The sequence below is a fragment of the Anguilla rostrata genome, chromosome 17 (genome assembly GCF_018555375.3).
Source record: "Anguilla rostrata isolate EN2019 chromosome 17, ASM1855537v3, whole genome shotgun sequence".
NCBI classification, from domain to species: domain Eukaryota; kingdom Metazoa; phylum Chordata; class Actinopteri; order Anguilliformes; family Anguillidae; genus Anguilla; species Anguilla rostrata.
In genome coordinates this window covers 13,881,310-13,900,694 of record NC_057949.1, presented here as the reverse complement: position 1 = coordinate 13,900,694, position 19,385 = coordinate 13,881,310, and the positions used below count along the sequence as shown (strand labels likewise).

At 43.3% G+C, this 19,385-nt stretch overlaps 1 protein-coding gene and 1 long non-coding RNA gene across 4 annotated transcripts in view; one reads left to right on the top strand and one right to left on the bottom strand.

Moving 5' to 3' along the window:
- Window positions 1-96: 96 nt before the first annotated feature.
- LOC135243209 (transmembrane protein 98-like) lies at window positions 97-8,338 on the bottom strand. 3 transcript variants are annotated; one of them, XM_064314858.1, is made up of 8 exons: window positions 8,104-8,338; window positions 5,034-5,235; window positions 4,141-4,386; window positions 3,706-3,837; window positions 3,386-3,419; window positions 3,174-3,289; window positions 2,946-3,005; window positions 97-2,570 (listed from the first exon to the last, which is right to left on the bottom strand). In XM_064314858.1, exons 3-8 carry the CDS (start codon window positions 4,266-4,268, stop codon window positions 2,366-2,368), a joined length of 675 nt encoding a protein of 224 aa, XP_064170928.1. In that variant the 5' UTR covers window positions 4,269-4,386; window positions 5,034-5,235; window positions 8,104-8,338; the 3' UTR covers window positions 97-2,365. The 3 variants fall into 3 exon arrangements, with proteins under 3 accessions (XP_064170928.1, XP_064170926.1, XP_064170927.1); XM_064314856.1 differs by having other exon boundaries at window positions 4,141-4,361; window positions 8,104-8,336; XM_064314857.1 differs by lacking the exon at window positions 8,104-8,338 and adding an exon at window positions 7,586-8,071 and having other exon boundaries at window positions 4,141-4,361.
- Window positions 8,339-9,258: 920 nt separating this feature from the next.
- The window catches only part of LOC135243477 (uncharacterized), a 116,825-nt gene continuing 106,698 nt past the window's right edge, over window positions 9,259-19,385 (top strand). The window contains exon 1 of the long non-coding RNA XR_010326648.1: window positions 9,259-9,895. This is a non-coding gene — a long non-coding RNA (uncharacterized LOC135243477). The remainder of the gene's footprint in view (window positions 9,896-19,385) is intronic.

The following is a 19,385-nucleotide window of genomic DNA, read 5'->3' as shown; positions in this document are numbered from 1 at the left end:
GGCACAGCTGTCTAAGGAATAACTTTACCATTTAAAAAAAGGTAAACCGTATAGCCGTAGACCCAGACCGTCATAAAAAAGCACAGTACATGCGTGTTCAAGCTTTTAACATTTGTTTATGACTTTAAATTGGTTCTTTTTTTTTTTACATTAATTTGTGCTTTTCATTTGAAAAGACTGAAAGTGAAATGTATGGCTATATTATAAAAAAGAATCTGAGGGAAAAAAAACTTTAAAAAAGTAACAAACCCATACAGTAAGTGTATTTTACAGAAACTAATTTAGTGATTTCATATCAACTGAGTGAAAGAACACAAAACAGAACACCAGTCACATGGTAAACAGTAAAGAGTACAAAGGCTCGACACATTGGTTGTAAGCACTAGGAAAATTAAAACCATTTTTCTGGATGTGTGTCATGACTATTGCTTGAGTAGAGCTCTGTATGTCTGTGGAAACACAATCTCTTTTCTGCTGTGGAATTCTGTTTAAATCACAGCTGGAAAAAACAACCAAAATGACACAGAATCAGCTGGTGCCCTTGAACACCCAGTGTCACCGACATTCAAAATTTTAGAACTCCAGTGTTGCTCTATGTCTGAATTTTATGACACGTAAATCCTACAGCACATACATTTATCACTGAAGCGTGGTTTACTGTACATAGTCGCTGCTGTTCACTTGCTAAGCTAATCGGCAGGATGCACTGTGTTCTTTTTATCACATGTCCGATGCCTTGAGATGCTGTAAACTGATAAACAGGCCCAGAGACACTGGTCCTATGCTGGGGTGACTTAAACCGGCCCCCACCCCTCTCCCGAAAACCAGGCGCAAATCCTTCCTGCTTTCTGCCGACCGTGCGGTCACGGTCCCGCCCTGGTCTGAACCGGGGGGGGCGGGTGCATTCCTCAACAGTGTGTTGACTGGGGATTACGGCGAGATTAGCCTACGGGTCACTCCTAGCCCACAGTGCTAAGAGAAGCACGTTCCCACACCAATAGTATCTACATAAGAGCTCTCTCAGATCCCCGCATTGTTTTTCCTCTTTCTTTTTGATATGAGACAACAACCTGTTTACTGCACTTCTGCACATGGGTGACCTTTACGGAAACAGTGGAACAAGTACAGTATATTATCAATACATTGCACCACATGACAATATATCGGCAAATATAAAAATCATTGTTGCTGTATTAGGAAACTGCTGTTAAATACAATATTATTTTCTCAAGAAGCTAGAATAGTAACAATATACTGCAGTATATATAATTTCCATGAGGGCAGTTTGCACATATATGTCATTGTTTTAAGAGGCAGGACCCCTGTGAATGTAGTCCATTCCCATGATCAGAAAAGGCACTGTGTATGGATTAAGGACTGATCCTTCATAAAGGATTTCAGTGAAATGCCTGAAAGTTCCCACCGAGTGTGTAAATGCCCCACTGTTTGATGTCAGAGAGGTTTAGTCAAACTGGAACCCATCAATGCGCAGACTTCCTTTAACACAGTGGCGTTTTTGTGCTTTAATCTATCGGTACAATTTTTGGCTCAAAAAGATACTTAAGTCCCTGTGGGATGGATTCCTGCAGTGTGAAAATATCGGTCTGGCATCCAGGTTTGCAGTTCCACTGGCAACAGTAAGAGCTGAGAAAGAGCAGTTATTTTGGCAGTTGCATAAGGGCTGACTAAGCATTAGCAGGAACCGATTTGGCGTTTGGTGCGATTTCCCCTGTTAATTGGACACACCTGTGTTTCCTGACTGCTCAGGCGGTTCAAGGCATGAAATGTAGGATTTCAAATCTTCCAGAGGAGCAAGGTTCCTTTCTCATGCAATTGGAGGGGTCAAGAATCCCGCCCCCCCCTTCCGAGGTGCATTCTGGGGGTTTTAAAGTAGTATTTCTATGGTTGAAGTTTTAGAGTTTTCATCGTTTTTCGTCTGTCAGAATTAAGGCTGTAGCCAGGGATGGACAGTACGTGATACGCGTGTTAAAATAATATGCATTTACATGTATGTAACACAAGTTGTTTGCCTCTTTGTTTTGGTTTACTCCTCTGAGCCACCTATGAAGCAGCCATTGCCTCCACCATTTTAATAGTTGTTTATAGATTCATTACTTGGGAGGTATTTATTTTTTAACTGAAAGACATGGTGTATTTTGCTGTGTTATTGGCCATCCCTGGGTATAGCTGGAGTGTGTATGTACAGTGTGTGTGTGAGTGCTCCTGAAGCCTTGCAGGACTGTTTTTTCAGAGCAGATCTAGGTGCCGTTGGCGGATCTATACCCTCTCCGGAGCAGATACAGATACTGTTCAGAGGAGATCCAGGAGACGTTCGCAGCAGGTCTAGGCCCTGTTCAGAGGAGGCCTAGATGGCCTGCTCCCTCTGGACGACCTCAGGCGCAGGAGGGGCGTGGTCGGGCTCGGACGCCAGCGCCGCCTCCCGCAGCGCCACCATGTGGTCCTGGGCGGCGTGCAGCGACATGTCGATCCAGTCGGTGCTGCCGGCCATGTGACAGGCATTACGGGTCACCAGGACCAGGTGGCTGACTGACAGCAGGAGGGCGGTGGCCCTGCAGGGACAAAATTCAATCACATGCCCATGAATAACAGACAATATAATCTTTTGTTATGCATATTCATTCCTAATGTATAACATAAAATGTATTCTATATTATTAATTTCTCAAAATAATAATAATAACAACAACAACAATACTCATCATACTACTGCTACTAATAATAGTAAGAATTTCATTTGTATTATTTTACAAATAAGAAAATAGAGAATTCTCAACTGTTGGTAAAATCATGTTGCCACCCTCTTCAGCATGCTGTCTTAGTGATAAATGTATCACTGTGCAATTGTGCATGTTCACACATCAGCAGGGTACGGCTATCCTGCAAGCAGAGCTAGAGTCCTCTGATAGCTTAAAATAACCGTCTTGCCTGGCATCGAGGAGTACTGGGTCCAGAGGCGGGTACATCGATCTCACAACATCGTCCACCCTGCAGAGACACGGGACACAGAGTCTGAATTAAAGGCCTAAACAGTTCAGAGAGGCAGACCCACAGCACAGCATCGTATTTAAAGAACTAAACAGTGCAGAACTGATCCAGCTGGCAATGAGCTCGTGTGTTTCCGTTTATTATTAATCTTACTAATTGCAGACACACCTGGGGCTGATGCGTTTGGCCACGGTGATGATGTCACTGAGGCTGGCGGGGGCCTTGACCTTTGCCCCCGAACCCATCGTCATGGCTACGAGCTTCTCGGTCAGGGTATGGCAAATCTGCGGGAGAGGTACAGATATGGGCCAATCTAAGAGGATAAAGTTCCACTCTTCAAAGTTCTTAAGCCTGTGTTAAGCAGGGGGGGCAACTGTTACCTTTAAGATGGAGATGCAATGTGACACTAAACCACTGTAAGAAGAGGAAGAAATGATAAGAACATTTATGAATGCAAACGTTTTACAACAACCAAAACAAGTATAACTGCACGCTTGTTAATGTAGATTTGACTAAGTGAAGAAGGCCAATAAATCCTTAAGTAATAACATTAATGTGAGTTTTTGGTAGCAGCTTTGATGCTGCTCATTATATAGTGATTAAGGTTATGAGGGTACGGATGATTATGAATACGATGATGACACTGATCATATAGTGAAGATTAGGATGAAGAAGATGACTATGACAGTAAGAAACATACGAGGCGTCCTCGATCCACTCCTCGTTCTCCAGGATGGCCTCGATGTGGGGGTTGGTGATGACCACGTTGTCCAGCTCCACCTCCGAGGCCTCGCTCTGCGTTTCCATGGCGCCGATCAGATCGACATTGGGTCTGAGGAGGGATGGGACATCGCAGAACGAGACCGCAGTCTGAACGTACGCTCTAGATTTGAATTCAGAACCGACCAAACCCTCTCTACTTCCACAAAGCTCTGACCACACCCTGTCTCATATGCATCTCTCTCTCTCTCACACACACACACACATGCCACCACAGAGTTAAAAGAAAGCATTTAACTGTAAATCAGATTTTTGGGAAGAATGCTGACTAAATCCAGGTGATGCTGTTCTGCTACTTTCACCCCCCTCCCCCCTTTTCCCCAGCTCCGCTCCCCTCCCGCGATTGGATACTGACTTGCTTTCAGACTGCAGCAGGTGTGCAGGATGGCAGTATCGGTGGCAGCAGACCACCACCAGGGCGATGAAGGACGCCAGGAAGATGGTGGCCAGCACCCCGATCGCCACGATCACCACGGTCTCCATGCCGACGCCTGCTCCCACGGCGACAGGCGCTTTCGGAAGCCCAGGGCACGGAACAGCGAGTGGGGATCTGTACACCTACGGGCCTGCACTCATCTGAAAAAAGTAGTTCCGTCTCTTCCTGTAAGTGAGTTTTGTGAGAAAGAGTGCTGCCACATCATGGCCCAGTCTGCCTTATGAGTAGACTAGGCTAACTACGGTCACAGCAAACAGGGAACAAAAAAAGCCATTTTCAATGCTATCGATCAAAGGTTTCAGCGCGAGAATGAGTGCTGCAATTAATCTCTGGCACATGGACATGTTTGCCGAGGCACACCTGTACAGCGTACACAGCCTGGCTGGATGTCGGTAAAGTTAAAACCCCAAAACGTTTCTGGAACAATGCCACCTCTGTTTCCTGGACACGTTCTGTACTTATCAGACTGAGAGTCGTAAAAAAAATCTCTTCTGTTGTTGTTGTCTTCTTTAAAATTTAAACTTAGAAGTTTACTCCAATGTGTGAGTGATTTAGCACAAAGAAATAAACAGCAGATCATTTGGACTCCACGGTGGGACATGACTGGTTCCCATATTACCAAAAATCGCTTCCTGCTGTACTCTGAAAAACAGTACCATAAACTATCACACAGTGTGTATTACAGGAAAAGGCCCAACCTTTTCAACCCATTCTATGCAGGGCAGCTTGAACAGCTGTGGGGCCCGCATCCATTTGGCATAAAAAAATACAGACGAATCAGACGCTCGGCGAGAACCAAAACAGCCCCTTACCGTTTTTCGGAGCGCGGGGTTCCGAGCGGGTTCGGCGTTTGAGTCGGAGCCCCTGGTCGCGCGGCCTCCTCGCGGTGAAGTTTCGCTGAAAACAAACAGGGCCGCGCCCACCCGACCTCTGCGCCGCCGAGTTACTGTTTAGCCAAGCCCAGCGCGGCGCCCCAGAGAGGCCTGCAATAGAGCCGCTGTCACTCCGCCAAGCCTGTTAAATCAAACAACTTCCTGTGAGAAATCCCCCCTTCTGCCGGGCACAGAGTAACTGGCATGGGTTTGGCCAGCTGAACGACGCGGCACAGGTGAAAATGAGAATACGCCCCTCTTCTTCCAGCCAATGTAAAGCCAGCAGGTCATTGGATATTTTAGATGAATATTTAAAAGCCCTTCATCAAAGTCTAAAGGCTGGGACGGGTCTATACAGCCCAAACTATAAAGCATACATTAACATTGGAATTTTTTTTTTTTTTTAAACCCCATAAAATCAACTGTATTCAACCCAAATCTGATCAGAGTAAATACAATGCTCAATACCTTCATACCTTTTGAAAGCCAAAAACATTTTTGCATCTCTTCAACCAAGAGGTCTGGAAAAGACATCAAATTAATTTAAGCAACGGTGACCTTAAGAATTGAGAGAAAAGTTCACCTTTCCCCCAAAAAAGAAAAAATGAAACAGTGTAATTAAAAGAGAGCTTTGTATTTGTATTGAGAGTAATGTTACAAAGGGTACAGAATGACAAAAGAATTGACACAAAATAGGTATAAGCTTATCCACTGTTTGACAAAATGAAAGCATCATGTGCAAAGCAGATATCCATTCTTGTGGCTATAGAACTCAATTTTTGCAAAGTAAGACATATTGAAAGAACAATTGAGAGCTTTATTTCAGTCTTATTTTTATTTTGTCCTGTTTCTGGGTGATGGGGGCAGTTCCCATTATTGCAACTACAACACAGCCTTTACACATTTATCCAGCATTGTGAAGTCCAACCCACATCTCTCCATACAGCATTATTATATTATTAGTTTGAAATTGTCATTTTAAATATGCATGTCTGGTACATTAACTTCTCCATACAGTATTTTCTTATTTCAGTATTATAATTGTGATTTTGGCCTTGGTCTATTCAGGCTCTAAATTTACTGCCAACTTGGGAGATGTGAAGCATAGACTGTGATGTGAAGTAGCTAACCTTTCAGTAAGCCAGGAGCTGTGTCATATTAAAAGCCCTTCATCAGACAATGGACTATGAAACTATTCAGAATGCTGGCCACTACGGCAGGTGCCAGACAGATAGCCACCATCTGACGAAAAGGACACTGTCTAAAAATTTCAGCTGTGCACGTTAGCCTTGAGCAGCCGTCATCTGAAAAGTCTGGAATGTCATAATTCTTTAATAGGATTAATCCGCGGCCCACTAATCGTAGCATAATGTTCTCTGGAAAGTTAACGGTTTCGATTCCGGCTGCTGCAATGAGAATCTGCGGGTCTGAATGTTGTGAGGGTCCACTCGGCGCCATCCGCTGCAGTGTTAGATTTAGCATCAGTGTAATAGGCTATCTACAGTGAAACGGTGTGGATGACAAGCAGCTTGTCCTGTAATAGAACAGGTGGCCAACTCCATTCTGATGATAAGGCCACTAAGGTTATGTTTAAAAATAAAAATAAATAAAAATTGGGTGTATCCCCAACAAGAGCACTCTTTTCAGCTAGCAATTACAGAATGGCAGGATTAGCGAGAGAGATCGCGAAATTCACAATATTTAGACGGTCACAGCTTTGTCTAGTTAGCAAAAGTTTAAACAAACCTTTATACTGAAGTTATAATATGAACAACTTTGCAAAAAAAAACCAAAAACTGGCCTATGCATATATAATCGGACATATGCACATTACTTGATCCATAAGCTCTTCACATTTCATCTTCTTACGACCGCTATGATAATCTGGAAACTCCAGTCTTGCCTAAAATTGAAAATAGACCGCTCATGACCGAAAACATTAAAGGTCCATTTGAGATATTGTGTTCAGCAAAGAAAAAGGAAACCTTAATATACAACCTTAATAAATACCATCTTGTGAAAGCTGCTTTAAGAATTAAAGCCCATTTCACAAGTGAGCAACTCTCCTCCAAAGTTCCCGAACTCACTGAATCAAGTGACTACATTGGAGTGGTGCCCAGTCTAGCTCTTTACCTAACACAGGCCTTCACTTTTCACAGCTTTGCACCAAAAAAGGAAAGATGCACACAAGTGTTCAACATGCATTCAACTGTTTATCATGCACGACAGAAGCCTTTATACAGAAACATTAATCTTTTGTGGCACATGTACAATCAATGCTATTCTAAATGCTAGGGTTTCTAAATTTCCAAACACATTTTATATCTTCCTTAATTTTCTAACGTCAGTCAAATTAGCACTACTCTTCACATTGCAAGTAAATTCTGTATGACTTCCCTAGGGTGAGACAGAGAATAGTGGCTATAATAATAAATATATCCTAAGGACAGACCTGCATTCAATAAATAGGAAAAGCAGAAATGCTTGCTTACATGGCCAAGAAAACTTCCACCAACATTCAGCAAAATTATTTTACAAATGGAAACATGCTGGGACAAAAATTGCCTGGACCAATAGTCTGCACCACAATCAGTATAATTTCCAGCGTAAAATGAACTCACATAGATTGTGGGCAAACAACGTCCTCACGGCCACATTTGACCCACCTGCGCTTTAGAAAGTAGGCCTAGGCTACAAATCACCCCATTTTCTCAATTGCGCAATTGTGTCAAAATACAGCCGAAAGGGTGGAGTGCATTGAGTTTTAAATAAGAATTTAAAAAAACCGCATGTGTGGCATGGGAATGGATTGTCTTTCATAAGCATTGACAAGATTAGGCTGATATTGACTTAAGTTTAATATAGAATGTATGCCAGTTTTGTTCCGCTGAATATAAGCCAATTGTTAATTTACGCATAGCCTATTGTAGATATTCCATGGTTGCAATGATGAATTCAGCTACTCCATAGAAGTTTCAATAAATCCATGAAGAAACTGAAACTATCTCACCTGTTGACGATTATTCACATCGCTCTCTTGCCTTAGCCCAGAAAGTTCATAATATATCCCCGGGAGTTCACGGACCCAGAACGGCACGGAGCTGTATTGCTGTATGGCGCATACTGGCAGTTATGGAAGTGGATACAATTCGTTGGCCTCAGTCTGGGGGAGTTTGCTTACAGATTATGCACTCGGCTGTGCACAGTGTTTCTCCGCGAAGTTCCTGAAGGCGTGGATAAACACCGGAGGAATAGGCTATCATAGGCTAGCCTACATGAATAATGTATTTTCACTTTCGCACGCACCAAAGTTGAATTATCCAATTGCCGTTGAAACTATCAACGATTTGACTTCCACGCCAGAAGTCCAAAACAACATGAGCTACTGAACACCTTGACCACCACAAATTCTGATCAAAGAAACAATAAGATTTATTAATGCTACATATTCATATTATTCGACGTATAATTTCTGGGGCCCGGGTTTGCCAAATCCTTAGTTTTTTTGGTTGACTAACCCCGACTTTTAAAAAAACGCCTTATAAATACAGGATGACTTGCTCTGAATGTAATAGCTGACCTTTTTGCTGTTATTGCTGCCTCCACCTGTTATGAGATCAAACCATTGTTGCCTAAAGTTATTCTGGAAGCCATATTTAATTTAGTTGACTTTCAGACACAAGATCCCCCGGACCTAGCCTACTTTTAAAGTCAAACATCTATCATCAGCTCACACACACGATATTTTTGTTTTTACTCATTGCGAGGGAACTTGCTTAAAACTGGCAGCCCTGATTACTGTAGAATGTCGCTACTCTGTTGATTTCTCGAGCGTGATACGGTTCACCTTGTCCGCTAGGTGGTGGGCTTGATCAACAGCATGCCTGAATAAAATAGGCTATGTTTATGGTAACCCAACAGGAAACTAAGTAGGCTATATTAGTTAATACTTAAATAATTCTGAAAAGAATCAAGTGAAGTGCAGCTTTCAGATTGCATTGAAGGGATTTGCAATACTGGACTCATGTGGAGGATTATTATTATTATTATTATTATTATTATTATTATTATTATTATTATTATTCTTATTATTATTATTATCCTAACTGCAGAGGCAGAAATTCAGTGAAACTGGTGTTTTATTAAGCCACACCCACAATGGCGTGGCAAAAGGCATGGTTTGAACAAGTGAAGTTTGCCGAAATTAGTCAGCCAGTACTAGCCTGCAGGCCACAATTAGCAATCCCACTCCAGTCTAATGGAACTGTGAACACAACTGTGCTATTGAAAAAGAGAGAAATATAATCTGCCTCTTCCGATGCAAACAGAAGCAATCCTTTGCAATCTTTCTGGCCTAACGTTGGCTTGACTTTATGAGGTTATAACATGCTTTAAGTACAACTTTCAGGTTAGCATCCCCAGTGAAATAATATGTGGAAGATGCTGTATTAATGGGCTTTCGTGCATTTTCTTTAAGAAAACGGACGCTTATAATTCCTCCAGGACTCGGTTTTGTCAAGTTATTAGCCACTCTCAAGTCAAAAGCTTGATTGAGGTGAAAACCTGGAAGTGACATACGCCTAGCGGAAATTCCTGGAGTGAGATTGTGGTTTTAAACTAGAAAAATAATCCCACGACGGAGACGGACGAGATTGAATATACAATGATTTATGGATACGAAGAACTGAGCCTGCTAGGTGTCCAAGGGTCCTGGAACAGATGAGGGGGAGGACAATTAACGGGGATCGGCACAAAATTGAGATGTGATCAGAGGAGAATTTGTGGCGAGTTGGATGTCTTTGGTGAGTGGCCGTGGAGTTTACACTACACAGCTGTGATCTTGCTAACTTTAGCAGTCTTACATCAGCACTGTGTGCTGCTCTACCTGTGTATATGCCTCTTGGGCTATGAATCACATCAACTGTTTGAGTGTTTGTTTGTTTGCTTGCTTGCTTGCTTGCTTGCTATACGGCCCATCGCAAAGGCTTTCTCGCTGGATTATGGCGAGTTTCCGCCTGGCCTTCAAAGCACTGAACTGTAGCTCATTCGACAAGGGGGAGTCGTTGCTTCCTGTATGCTGTTTAAAGGGATTTAAATGAAGGACAGTTCTCATCCTGGTCCTGGGGTAACGTTACTTTCGTGCATGCTGGTGTACGTTTCAGATGCAGATACAGGCTACAATGTGAAACAAAATTTTGTAATTTAAGCTGCTTCACCAGTGGAAACGGATAAGTGAGCTCTATGAAATTGCCAAGCGACTGTCCTCCACTCAAATCCCTTTTAACAACATCAGTCAAACTGCAGCCAAACCCTGCTCTAGTACACCATTGCTGGATACCTATTGGGAAAAACTACTATCGTTAATACAAGTGCTATAGACAAATTAATATATTAAACAAAGGAAAATGAAATGGCTTAACACTGCCAAATGTTCCCAAAATTCTCCTTAGGTTAAAAACTACATTTCTGCCTGTGACTGCATACCCTTTGAAACCCACAAACTCAATTTGCAAGGATTTTTACTTGTCTTATTTGCACCAAAATAATGAAGAAATAGTGACAAAAATATTTTATTTTATGACCCAGGTTGTGGACAACAAATCTTATCTCAGCTCACCCTCATTTTCACCACTGTTCAGTCCAGTAGGTGGCAGTAATGCATCAAAATAGTTTTCACAACCCGATAGACCCAGAAAAGAAATTTGACCAGATTTGATCAAAAAACAAACATGTACTTTGTATGTAGCATCACACTAACAATTTGTACTTTATGACTTAACAACATGTATTTATGTTAATGTGTTGACATGTAATGCATTAACAGCTTATTTGAAGAACACAATTCTGACCGGTTTGGCGTTTCGTACAAGTATTGTCTTCTGTCTCCCACTGTATGCGACATAGACAACCAATCACAGAGACAGATCCTTGATACTCTTTCCCCTGACAGTCTTAACCTCCAATTGTTTTAGTTCCAGTTGATTCAGCACGGAGGAAAACAGCCAGTAGCCCTAGAAAGTGAAAATACATTGGCGTGGGTAGATGTGCAGACAATGTCCATGGTGTAGGCTACAGAAAGTAGGCGGTAGAAATTCCTCCTGGTTGAACTACGAGCTAGTGACCTGACTTTGAAGCAGAATTGCCTTGGCTACAGTGCGCTTTTAAGATGGCTTATGGGCTCTGTGGTCCAAACGAATGTACGATAATATACTGTTTGTCTACCAGCTAAATGGCTGCATGTTCCATTGGCCATCCCGGGTTAATTTCTGCCAGCACACACATTTTAACTAGAGTGTATTATGTGCGCTCCTTTGCATTTGTGAGTGAGAAAGAGAGAGGGCCCAGGGAGCAGATACATTTTTGCTCAAGAAATGAAAACTATTTCAAAGTTAATAAAGTAGGGGAGAAAAATAAAATCTTACAGGAAATGACAACTGATGCATTTTATAATGGTTCAGACAGAGATTGTAGAGCCAGGCAAAGATCATTGTCTTGTCCACAGTGTCTCTGTGGAGCTTGGGCTGTGCCCACATGCCCAGGAGTTGGGTCTAAAACGGGGGGGGGGGGGGGGGGGGGGGATGGGGTCCCGTACAAGCCTCCCGCCAAAAGCGTTGGAGAGCTCCTCACGTCCCTTAGCGGGTGTCTGAAGGCACGGCACTGGCTTTGACACACCGCTGCGGTTTTCTTGTCGAGCGGCGCCAGAGAGTAGCTGGCGGCACTTTTACGTTTTTGACTGCACAGCCTTCTGGGTAGACGGCGTATGCTACCTTTTGTCTTCGGCCTGCGTGTCTGGAGCCAGCTGTAGGACTGAGTCAGAGGAACTTCAGAGGGCGGATTTCAACGCCTCACGGGCACAGAAACAGAATGCCTACTGTACATACATCTCATAGAACGCCCAATGGAATGACATTTTCGACTGTAGGTTTTTCTTTGCGAGCATTTGTGTTTTTGTAGTCATGAGTGTGTGTCTTCATGTCAGAGACGGAGAGGGAGAAGGAGAAGATAATCAGGTCGCAGCGAAGAGATTGTGCAAAATCGTGTCACTATAGGGAGGTCAGCATCCTGTCCCACAGACAGTTTTAAGAGTTTTCAAACATTACACTTTTTTTTTTACACAGCATTGCACCCATTTATACAGCTGGATATATACTAAAGCAATGCAGGTTAAGTACCTTGCTCAAGAGTACAACAGCAGTGTCCAACCGGAGAATCGAACCTGTGACCTTTAGGTCACAACTCTTTACCCATTGTACTGCACTGCCGCCCACAAACCACAACAATGTTACAGGGCAGGGCCTTCAGAAGCTTGCGAACCTCTCCATCACGGTCATAAGAAAGGAAAGGTTGCTTCTTCTTGTTTCACGTTATCCGGAGCACCCTTGCATAACCGGCTGATTTAGAGGGAGCGTGTCGCTCTGCTACAGGTCAGCGCGTCTAGCGTCCAGCCGCCATTTCCCCCCTCATGGGAACCCCTGCCCTGCTTTATGGCTGTCAGTGGCCGCGACTCAAAGTTATCGCCTGGATAGACTTCACAAATTACAGGTTTTCTGCTTCAAATGCGTAAACGTGTGAAAAACGACCTGTTTCTAAATCCTGCTCTGTCGGAAAAAGGTTTAGTAAGATTTGCGTGTAAGCAGGCTATGCGCTGATATGAAGTAATTTCAGAACTATTCTGCTTAAGTAGTGCTAATTATCAGTGCAAAAATACAGTTATGCACCTTACTGTACTTGTGAACTGGTTTTAAGAAAGCTGTCTCATAATTGGATACAAAATGTACTCAAGACAGGCGAGATGTTAAGGAACTTGCTAAGAAACAAGTAGTAGAAAAATCTTTTTGAAGAATGTCGGTAATACAAAAAATCCTGAGCCAATTACTTGCACTGGCTGTCACCAAAAAAATAATCACCAGGGACAAATGGCAACACGAACACCATGCCTACAATGCTAGAGCTATTGTTAGTTACCTTTCACGGTAACGGTGAAAAATCGGTTTAGGGTGTTACAGATACAGCATCGCACTGATTCCAGTGAATGGTTTCCGGTGGTTTGGGGGCTCAGCAAAGATAATGTGTGTGGGTTTAGCGGAATGTTTTTTCTCTCTCTCTCCGCGCTTGGCATGGCGTGCCTTATGGGCTAGCGCTCAGCTGAACCATCAGAGGTTAATTTCCGCCTGAGGCAAACGTGTTTGAACAGCGTTACTGGAGGTTTAGTGCACGCGCGCGCATGTTTGCGTGTTAACAAGTCATGGTGTGCAATGCCGAGGATTTCACGCATTGCAGATGCTATAGATAGCATCGTGTGATGACCCATTTAGTATTTGTTCTTGGGCAAAGGGAGCTAACAAGTGTTTGTGCTGTGCTGTGTTCGACATGGTACTATTTGATATCCAGTGCTAATGGTGCATTAGCAGGTTTCAATGCGTTCAGTTCAATTAAATGTTGTCAGTATAGCGCCTCTTATAGAGACATTGTCAGGAAGAGGCTTGACAGAAAAACAAATGTGTTTGTCTGTGTTTTGATCCATTGCAAGCCTACTTGTGCCATATTGTGTATGCTATACGAAGACGTATGTCATATAATGTAAGGTTATACATTCTAAGTAAAAACATAAATATTTTTGGAAATTTGTGCTTAAAAACTGCATATTTTGTATTGTAAGACGTGCATGAACGGTCAGTTCAGATGCAGAGAGGACCTAGCAGAAGGTTTGTTTGTAGGAAACGACAGTTGCGCCGTCACAAGTGGTGTGCATATCCCAGGACAGCAGTATGGCCGTCATATTGAGAAGTAGCAGTAGATTGGACTACTACAGTTAAATCTTATGTGCATTCACCAGTTTCTTTGTCAGATATCTAGCTTTATACAGTGCATTTATAATGAATAAAAACATAGGACCTCTTGTGCACAAGTTGATGAGATATCTGAGACCACACAACACCCCCCCCCCCCCCTCCACAACATAGGCCTAATAAAAATGTCAAATTTTAATTCCAAATTGTATTACTATTACAAAAAAATTCCCATCATGTTCTGTAGAGTATAAATGCATCCTTGGATTTTAATTTATAATGTAATGAAAAAGCATAATTTTTTAGTCCCAAAATTCAAATTAAATCTCTATGAAATTAGATTTGGACCTGTCCTTGTCCATGAGAGCTAACCAAAATACCCACACGCTGCTCCAAAATGTAATTTTCGAGATGTGGGTGTAATTCTCACTCTGTGTGAAGCCAAATTAAAAAATGAAACATACTGTGTACTTTGATTCACGCTCTCTTTCTCACAAAGAAAATGAATGCATTCTAATTTCTGTACTTAATAGGAACTATAAATGAAGCCAAAAGACCTGGAAAATTAGGTTGTTGGTCACCGTGTTTCAAAACAAGCTCGCTTTATTACAATTTTTCTCATCTGTTTATTTTTCGCACTGGAACTGGTGCCATGAATACAAACAGCACAAATGTGTGCTCATGTGCAAAAAAGAAAACAGCAGTTTTTTCAGAACAGTGAGCACATTTACCTTGTTTTTAAACAATTTTAGTCCTCGATTTACCCTTTCCCAAAACACTTCACACGGTTCTCATTTGTGTGAAGTGTTTCGGGAAAGGGTAAAAATGTATAATGATCGAGTCATTAGGCGCAATTATCATACAGAATATCTCTCGTGTTCACATGGAAACTGCCACCGTTCAGAAATGCAAAACAAAAATGATTTGAGCACACTCATCTTCACGGGGCCCGCACTTGTTGCTTTAATTATTCCATCGGCAATCAGAGCTTCAGGGCAAATTAAATAAGCGGCAGAATCCCGGGAAAAAAAGGGATGAAAATATGAGTTGGGTCAGGGTGAAGCAAATATACCCCGTTCCTTTTGCGAGGAACCGAAAGAAGACCAGATGAACTTCCAGTGTGGGCAAGTAAGTACTCGCTTGTTATTTCGCATCCTGTGATTTGCTGTGAAGTGAAGCTGTATTTTGAAATGGCTGCTAGGGGTGTTCCTGCAACATGAATTCAGGCCTCTGGGTCCTGATACTGTGATGTCATTTTCTTTCTCAGTGAATGTTTGAGAACCGGATATGAAAAAAATCATGATCTTTAATTTATCAATCCTGTGCATAACTTCATTCATTGAAGTTCATTCATTCGATGGCTTGTGCGTACGATTTGGAAGCAAAATATTGCCTAACTTTGAGGGGTGAAAACATTTTGTTGATTATAGCGTTACGTTTTTACGGATTGTTATAGTTTCAGGGAATTATGTAAACAATGTAGAAAAACTGCAATAAACTAGGATCAACTGTGCAGCACTTCGGCCCACCAGAAGCATCCATATTGTCACTATCATGAATGAAGCCTGGAAACAAGAGTGTGTAGGCAGAGCCAAACTATGTTTGGTCAATCTTTGGTTTAGCCTACATTCAAACAAGTTTCTGAATCCTTCATGCTGTTTTTCCTATTGAATCAACAATGACTCGGTCAATCTCCATCTTTTTCGGAGGATCATGTGCAAACAGGATGACCAAAGAGTGCTTTCTAGCAGTCATTTTCCAGAGGGAATGGGGGAACAAGTTCAACTGAGCCAGTTTGGGGGAGGGGGGGGGGGGGGCGGTAAAATTATTGCTGTATTGCTTAAAGGTAATTTTATGCTGCGATGTGATCAAGCGTGGCAAAAACAACGTGAATTAAATGTGATTGGGTATGTGAAGTCTGCTATAAGCAGATCGTAGGTCAAAGGTCAAAACTAAAAATAATCCACTTCTTTCATACCTTGCCAACTTTTGCCGCAGCCACCTGCTAAACGCACCAACAGATGCATCATTTTTGTGTGTACCAGGGATGGCTTTATTTATTGGCTGCTCAGGGGTGGTTCAAAGGTTCAGGTGTCCCTAACACCTGGAGCTAATGGCGTCTGAGGGCAGCAGAATTGTGGATGAACTTCACGTTGAATCAGGGGAACAGCCTCACCGGTGAAAAAGCCTTCGACTATATTACAGTACTATAGATTGTCTTTGGGAGGTGGCTTGGTTCTCTCTCACTCTCTCACACACACACATGCACACACTCATGCTCACACCAGCACAGAAAGGTGCCACGTGGGGGATTCAGAGCAAGGGATGAGGGCACAGATGGTGTTGTTTTGATCAGAAATTTTTCCTTTTTTTTTCTTGGTTAATTTGTCGGGAGGATTGTGCTCCAGCTCTAGATTTACAGAAATAATTGGAAATGGATTTGGAATTCCAGGCCCTGCAGATTCGCATTGTCAATGACTGATACTATCATAAGGATTTATTGATTCTTTTGTCTATGGGGTTTAGAAGTTTTGGAAGAAAAATCCTGTTTTTAAGGCTTGTTTCCTTGTGAGGTCCAATCCTGCTCTGTCCTTGAAGTCAACACAGGACAGAAAACTGCTGTTGCACCGCTCTCTACGGGCTAAAATTTTCAGCCTGATTGCACTACAGGCCACACCCAATCAATGATGTCATGTCATGTGCCTCAGCTGTCAATTAAAAAAAAAAAGACCTGCTGTGACATCACTGAATTAGGTGTAGCCAACAGCGCAACCTAGTTTAAAAATGTTAACCCGTAGGGGGCGCTGAAACTGCAGTTTTCTGCCCTGTGTTGACTTGCTCTCTAATGCGAGCAGGAGGTAATGAAGGGTGAGAGGCAGAACACGAAGAGGAAAGAGCGAAGAGCGGCTCCGCTCCTCCCCGAGCCTCCCGGCTTCCTGTTGCGTAACCCGCGGCGGAGGGCCGTGGGCGGAGTGACGCAGTTTCAGCCGGCGCGAGGCGCAGGTGTGGAGGCTCGCGTCACGTGACTGAAGGGGGAGGAGTGTCGCGAGGAGACCGAAGTTTCCATGAGGAAGCCCAGCCATAGGCTAGCATCTATGGTTATGATGAGCATCCATTAGGCTAGCAGCGGCTAGTGAATATAGCCTATTGGGCCCTTGTTTCTGAGTCTGAACAGTGCCGTGCGTGTACTTTTTAATGAACTGCTCGTCATCATCTCATAATCCAGGGTGAAATGTGCTTTTATTATGAAAATACCAGATCGTTCCCGCCTGCGTCTCCCACATCGTTCAGAGTTTGCCGTTTGGTCCACGCGCAAACCGACTCCGCCAATCTCTTCAGACCCAGGGACGGCGGTTCCCTTCCCTACTCTGGCCTCAGTCGGAGGTGGAAAGTCCAGGGGTCAGAAAGTAAAAGTCCTGCCGTGTGTTTCCTCCACCCATGAAATCAGCCGGCTTATTTTTCACTGACCAGTTCTACCTCCTGACTGAAGAATTGTGCTAATTTAGCAAATCCAGGTGACTGGATCAAAGTACTGGGGAGGACTTTAACATTCTGAACCTGGATTTTCTCCCCTGTGGCCTCTGTGCGGGTCGGGTTTGTTTTCTATTTTAATAAAAAAAATTTTAAACGGAGCGGCTCCGTCCGTCCTCGGCATCTGTTCCTCTCCGCACCTCCGCGGCGGCGGCGGCGGCGCGCGGGCACGGGGGCTGCGTGACCGGGGAATTTCCACGGCAGATGGCGGAAGCGTGGACTGCCTTCCCAGCGCGGCGGGCCTCGGGTTCCGTTTACACATTAGCCGTCCGCGCCGGTGCATAAATCAGGGCGAGCGTCTCGACGCCAGGTGCGGAACTGAACCGCGTGAACCGCCGACAACGCCCTCGTGGGGTTTGAGACGTGCGGAATCCACACGCATAATAATAACTGCAAAAATTACAATAATGTATTTAGGAAGGTGCTGGAGTAGCTCCACATAATTGCTGTGTATTAAAGACAATTAAAAACCCTATAAGAATTGAACTGATCTAAAAGAAGTCTTCACGTCAGTGGTGCTCTCTCTCTGCTGGGTGAAAGAAGAGTATGCTTTTGGAATCTGCACTTTTATGTTACATTTAATTTATCTTACAGTGCTAGGAGAAGTAGCATATGGTCTTATCAGTTTATCTTTTTAGAGCATTTTATTTTTATATATCCTTTAAATTTGGTTTTCTTAGCTCAGCCAAGGCAGTTTCTGATCAGACTTGTTGGATCAGTGTTATTTAACGTATTGAATAACCACAGATTCATTTCAACCTGCTCATTTGTTTTGTTAAAAAAAAGTTTTTTCTTTTATTTCTATCATTTCCATTATTGATAGATGACCTTCTCCTGAGATGAATCTGGTATTTTAATCAAAATTTTAAACTTTAAATGATGAACAGAAGCCACATTCTTTTTAAAAATATAAACTTGGCACCCATTGGTTGGCTGAGCACACAGTTGCTATCCTCATTTTGAATGGCCAGTTCTCTTCAACCGCCGGCGCATTCGCACGCAAACCCCACTGCCAATTCAGGAGGGCGTAGACACGCACGGCTCTCCTCAGAAACGTGTGGTGTCGCCAGCTGCTGCTTCTCACATCGCAGACTGCAGCCAAGCTGGCACGGAGCGGAGTCGGTGGAAGACCCTTCATATGCGGCTTTAGCGTGGAGTTCACAGGCCCCAGATTGGACAGTGGGGGTTGCCAGATGGCGATCGGCGTGCATCCCTGACCGACTGAACCCTCCCATATCCTGGGAGGAGTGGTTGCCAATTGCAAATTGCCTTATGGAGCTACCGACCAGTTGGCACTGGCTTGTCGTTCAGAAATACTTGCAGTACTTCTAGTATTGAAATGGCCTGCGGTACTGAAATAAATGCGCCGTACCCATGACTGATGTGTCACGTGGTGATAGGCCACTCCTTCCTCCTCTCTTTGGCCCTGGAAGATGGCCAGTTAGCGCAGGTCTGGCAGCGGGTGGACAGCTCTCCTCGTACACGTCATCACAAAGAGCCGATTACCTGAGCCCTTGCAGGATTTTTATTGGAATTTGGATTCGTATTTTCGTTCGTGGTTGGCAGAGTCTCTTCGTGACATTGAAGTTGCTCATGCATTCACTCCCTTGTTAGCCTGGTCTGGCATTATTATTACTTAATTATAGTATAAATAATGCAGGTGCACTTTGGTACTCTTACTTTGTAAGTCATTCTGCATAATGGAGTCTGCTAAATGAATGTAATTTAATGTAATGCAATGTAACAGAACGTCAGTACCTGAGGCCTGAACAAAGCAATTGCTTAAGTTCCAGAGCCTTCCATGGGGTTTTAAATGGCTTGGCCCAGTGCTGAATACTTTCTAGCCTGCTGGTAAATGGATGGGCTGAATTGCCTGTTCTTGTCTTTATGCATTCCTAAGTTCTTAAGCACATAGATGCAGAAATGTCCATGCATAAAGAACAACGGCTTGCTACATTACATTACATGCATT

Bases quoted from the DNA above. Each gene is read 5' to 3' on its own strand.
- LOC135243209 (XM_064314858.1), bottom strand. From the start codon at position 4,268: ATGGAGACCGTGGTGATCGTGGCGATCGGGGTGCTGGCCACCATCTTC. The intron at 3,290-3,385 runs GTAACAGTTGCC...CCTCTCCCGCAG, and splicing joins ATTGCATCTCCATCTTAAAG to ATTTGCCATACCCTGACCGA. The intron at 2,571-2,945 runs GCAAGACGGTTA...TTGTCCCTGCAG, and splicing joins CCAGTACTCCTCGATGCCAG to GGCCACCGCCCTCCTGCTGT.